The following is a 5,384-nucleotide window of genomic DNA, read 5'->3' on the forward strand; positions in this document are numbered from 1 at the left end:
TTTTTTATTACTAAATGAGAAACAGTTACCTTACTATTATTATTTCACATTTTTTTATCCCTCTACATAATTACAGGACTCTGTTTCAAATATAAGGACTCTCAAGTTGCAATGAAACAACTAAAGTGATGACTACCAACCCTAAAACCCAAATTAAAACAAATGAAAGAAAATAAAATAAAATAAAAAGACCCAACAAATTCCATATCAACCAAACACTAAGTCAGCATTGCAACGACAATTGCAACATTTTACTCCCAGATTCCAACCTCCATAAACCCGTCCTCAGAAGCACATCCCCTAAACATGCCATTGCAGTTAAATCCATATGCGACTTCTCCTTTATTCGAAACAGCTATAAGCCCAGCCTTCCCTTCATCCAGCCTATGCTTGATGACGAAGTCCACTGCCTCTTGAAGACCAAGACCTTTGTATTCCATAACAGCACCCACCTCACGTGCCAAAGTGCCTCGAATGATAGCCTCGCCTTCTCCGGTGCATGATACACCACAAAGGTCACATGCGTAGGTCCCGGCTCCTATCAGTGGCGAGTCACCAATTCGTCCAATCATTTTGTTCATTAGACCTCCTGTTGATGTGGCGGCCGCGCACCTCCCTTCACGGTCCACCACTACGCACCCGACTGTTTCCGGTGCGTATACACTTATCGGCAGTCCATTCATTTGGATTGGACTCTCAATCCCTGAACCGCATGTTTCATATCCAGATGCAGGGATTCGGTAATCAAACTGCATCACACAATAGTACATTCCCAAATTAATTTATTTAAAATAAATTTAAAAACTCAATACTAAGGTTACATTAAATTAGATATAAACAAAAACTAAATAGAATTAGCGGTGTAATTCAAATTGTGTTTTTACAGTTATTAAAAAAATATATATGAAAAAGAAAGATATTTTTTGATACTGTCTTATATTGCCAAATAAATATAATTTTCTTTTTAAGAATTAATGATTAATAAACACTGTCTTGCGGTAGAGATTAAAAAAAGAGACGGTATAAAATATGTTTAAATAATATATTTTTTATTTTTGAATCTGAATCTCTGACACACTTCTCTATTATTAAAAAATAGAGCGTGCCATCTCAAAAAAAATTGGAAGAGTTGTGTGTAAAGTTTACTCCCCTTAAATAAATAATTTTGCCAAATTTGATGAGCAGATGGTGAGAAATACAAAATAATCGTTGAATTTGATAATTTACTATTACGTACCAGGATTGCATTTGCTTCTTTTGCCAGCTTAAGCATTCCAACATTGTCAGGGGTGATAAAGTATTCGTTGTCCACAACCTCCACACCCTACCAAAACCAAAACCCGTAAAATTTAATTAGCAATAAACATATAGATTCGTACACGTGGTCACATATAATAATAAAAAGATTCTAATAACAACAATCCAACATCAACCGCCAAAAAATGTGAAGAGATTGGTTTTGGTTAACGGCGTTTCAGGAACACGTGGGAAAAACGAAGACAAACACGAACCTGTTGTCTAGCGAAGTCTTCAGCACCGTTAAAGGCAAGATAGGAATGAGGGGATTTGTCCATGACTAAACGCGCGAGTGAAACGGGATTTTTGACGGTTGTTAAACCCGAAACGGCACCGCATCGTCTTTTTGGGCCATCCATAATGCTAGCCTCCATTTCAACCGTTCCTTTTTCCGTCAAGGCAGATCCACGACCCGAATTGAATACTGGATCCGTTTCCAATTCCCTCACCTTTCAAAACAAATATTTATAATTAAATCATGTAATTATCAAATCAAAGCAAAACAAAAGAAAAATTAATAATGATTAATAACCCCCTCCCAGTACCCAGGAGTAATTAAATTAAATTAAAAATTATTATTATTAGTGTTCATGTAAAATGCATGAACTTGGCAAGTACATTTATTTTCTCTTTACATTTAATTTCTTAGGTTAAAAATAAAATAGCGATTTAGTGTGGCGACATAATTATTAGTACTAGTATGATTGAATTTGTTGAGCGAAGAATTATAATAAGAATAAGAAAGATTGACGGTGATTAGTAATATGAATAATATGATAGGACGGATAATGAGGAAATGATAATGGTAAGGGTAGGAGGTTATGTAGAATGGTAAACATACCACAAGTTCAACAACATCAATGGCGGAAAGATTGGAACGAAGAGCAGAGATACCAAGATTGAGAACACGGGTAAGAAGTTGTTTGGCTTCTTCTTGGCGATTGAGTGGGAGATTGGGATCAACACCAGCGCCACCATGCACAGCAATAGCCCAACCACCCATGTTTCTCGCACTCTCTCTGCTCTCTTAACCTTTCTCTCTTTATATCGATTGAATCTTTGGACTCTGCAACAAACTATGGGAATGTGGGGGCTTTTTTATAGCCAATTTCGGACTTCAAATTCTTATATGTTCTGATTTATTTTTATTTTATTTTTATCTTTTTTTTTAGACTCAATGAGTCACAAGGGTTTCGTTTTTGGTGTGTCTCTTCGCCGCCGGTTCTTCCTCGATACATTATTTCGGTTATCTAACTTGCTTATTCTTATTTCAAAATTCAAAATAGGATATAATTAATATATAGAAAATATTATCGATCATTTATTTATTACACAAAACATTGACTGGTAATTAAACTCCTTAAAAATAATTAATTTTTTAAACAAAACATTGACCGATAATTAAACTAGTCAATAAATTTATTTATACAATCCGTTAAAATAAAATATTTAATGATTATTTTTCTTTATAAAACTAATAGTGCTAATAACATATTTTTTAACATACATATTCTATAAAAAAAAATATATATATTTTAATATATTATTTTTTATTTTTTAAAATTTATATAGATTTCATTAAATTTAAATTATATCAATAAAATTAAGTAGATCTCACATAAATTTCAACAAATAAAAAATATTGAAATGTGGGTTAGAAAGTGTTTTGATATCACTTCTCTTTCAAAATACGATTTTATAACATCCATATGTGACAGTATCATAAATGATTATTAGGTGACAATAAAAAATGGTGAATCCCTATTATACTCTTTTTTTAAAGCTTATAACTAACAAAATACCCATGTTTCTCTATTGATCTCCGCTATTACACATAAATTAAATAGTCTGACTAAATACTAATAAATATTAATTTTTATAAATTATTTTCATATTATTTTACTTTTTTTTTATAAGTATACGAGAGTTTTGCTTTTGTTTTTTTCAACCATCAAGGTTAAGAATTACTATTAATAATATTTTAGTGAGTATCATAATTTCTTATTATTCTACTTCCTAATTCTCTCACTTCAGCTACCAAGTGAATCTGATTCTAAATTGGAAGAAAATCTGACTTTCAAAATTTGGAGTATTATCCCTTGATGAAATAAGTGGCATAAATACATTGAGATGCATGGTTAAAATGAAAAGATTTATTATATTTCATAGGATTGCTAATTTGAGGTTTCTCATTGCTAAGAGTCATTGTTGAGATACTCTTCCTTCCATAAAAACATGATTGATTTTTCCCATAAGGTTAGTAACAAGACATTAGTTTGTATCCTTAATGGTTGTTTTCTTTGTTTTCGTATAGTTCTCAAGCATCTTGTATTTTTTTTTTTTATAATTATAATATTTTAGGGTGTTGTAAATGATAAATTAGGTTGAGATTTTAACATATTTGGAATGTCAAGCTAATCATGTGATGCTTATACATTCTATTATTACTTTAAAAAAAAACTCCTTTATATACAGAGACACTATAAAACAATTTTACATTGTCATCTAATAAAAAATAATTGTGTTATCGTATTACAAATTTAAAAATATTCTTACAAAAGTGAGATGATTTTGATAGAATACATTATTCTAGTTGGATATCAGTGTATAACAACTATAAACACATCACATTCTCTCATATTCATGATTTTAGAAATGTTTATATTGATTTATCACAATATAAAAATATTTATATTGACAATGTATATAAGTTAAATATTTTTGTGAAAAACATTGTATGTTTTAAAATTTAAAATATAATTGGTGTTTCTTTTAAAATGTATGAATATTTATTCTCTCTGTGTTGAAGATTTATAAAATATAAAATAACTAGTAATAAAGTTAAAACTATATATTTTGGTACAAAAAATATATGCCTACACAAGTTTTAAAATACTAAAGATATGAACTGGAGAAAGTATTTGCTTGTCAATTCTCAGTCATTTTAGTCATTTGCATAATACAGAGAGTACATAAATTATTATAAATCAAATGTAATCTAAAATATTATGGAAATGTATTAACTTTTTTATTTTATAATACATATATTACAATATTTTTTATTCTCCAATTAACTTTTTACTTGTTACACCATAACTGCATCTCTAATTGAATCAATACTTTTTATTCTCCAATTAAAATTTTGATGCGTATCTACACTTCCGTGAAACATATATACTATCAAGGGCTAGTGTTGTACTTGAGTAATTTATAGATTAAAATATGAAGAAAAAAAACAAATAACTTTATAACAAAAAATGTGAGTTTATATGCTCCAATGAGACAAATAAAATACGAGTAACTAATATGTTTTGGCATTAAAACAAATACATAATATGCTTTATTGTCGTATAAAAATGCAAAATAATGAATATTAACACTTTTTTGTTGTAAGTTGAAACTCGACCAACTAAACTGATATATAATTTCAAACTCTCGTCTAAATAGATGCATTATATCAAATTTAAGATAAATTTAATAGGACGCTATATGTTTTGCTATAAAGTTCAACTTAAACAACAACATTGCAAATAAAAATTAAAGTGAGAGTTAAAAAGTTTAGTATATAATGTTACATATCTTCACAAACTTCACACGAGAAATCTAAGAAAGATGCACGACTCACATATAAAATCATAGATTCAAACTCAAACGACTTCCAAAATATACACACACAAAAATGATTTTTTTCACCTTAATACAAAGAATTCCATTCAAGTTAACCACATCATTAACTAATGAGATGTCTCTGAATAAATTAGACCACAAAAATTTAAAAATAAAAATGATACCAATAAAATATGTTGACATCAAAACTTTCGCATTCATTCAATCATAGTTATGCATATATTGGAATCGATATTCATATTCACATTGTTCGTGGAGAATCATCGTTGGCTTTGTGGTCAATCACAAGTGAATACATACTCCATTTTGTTGTTGAGAATGTTGCTAGGTCAGTTTTGTTTTATTTGTTACGATTAAGTTTAAAAAAATCTTATAAAATTTGAGATGAAGGTGCAAAAACACCAGAAGAGATGTTGAAGTGTGTTTTACCTTATTAAAAACTTATTAATTTTTTTATTTGG

At 29.3% G+C, this 5,384-nt stretch overlaps 1 protein-coding gene across 1 annotated transcript; it reads right to left on the reverse strand.

Moving 5' to 3' along the window:
• Positions 1–90: 90 nt before the first annotated feature.
• On the reverse strand, positions 91–2,378 carry LOC101492649 (probable isoaspartyl peptidase/L-asparaginase 2). The gene is made up of 4 exons (XM_004498962.4): positions 2,138–2,378; positions 1,512–1,745; positions 1,238–1,324; positions 91–749 (listed from the first exon to the last, which is right to left on the reverse strand). Exons 1-4 carry the CDS (start codon positions 2,297–2,299, stop codon positions 252–254), a joined length of 981 nt encoding a protein of 326 aa, XP_004499019.1. The 5' UTR covers positions 2,300–2,378; the 3' UTR covers positions 91–251.
• Positions 2,379–5,384: the final 3,006 nt, after the last annotated feature.

Source organism: Cicer arietinum, chromosome 4 (genome assembly GCF_000331145.2).
Source record: "Cicer arietinum cultivar CDC Frontier isolate Library 1 chromosome 4, Cicar.CDCFrontier_v2.0, whole genome shotgun sequence".
Taxonomy (NCBI): Eukaryota; Viridiplantae; Streptophyta; class Magnoliopsida; order Fabales; family Fabaceae; genus Cicer; species Cicer arietinum.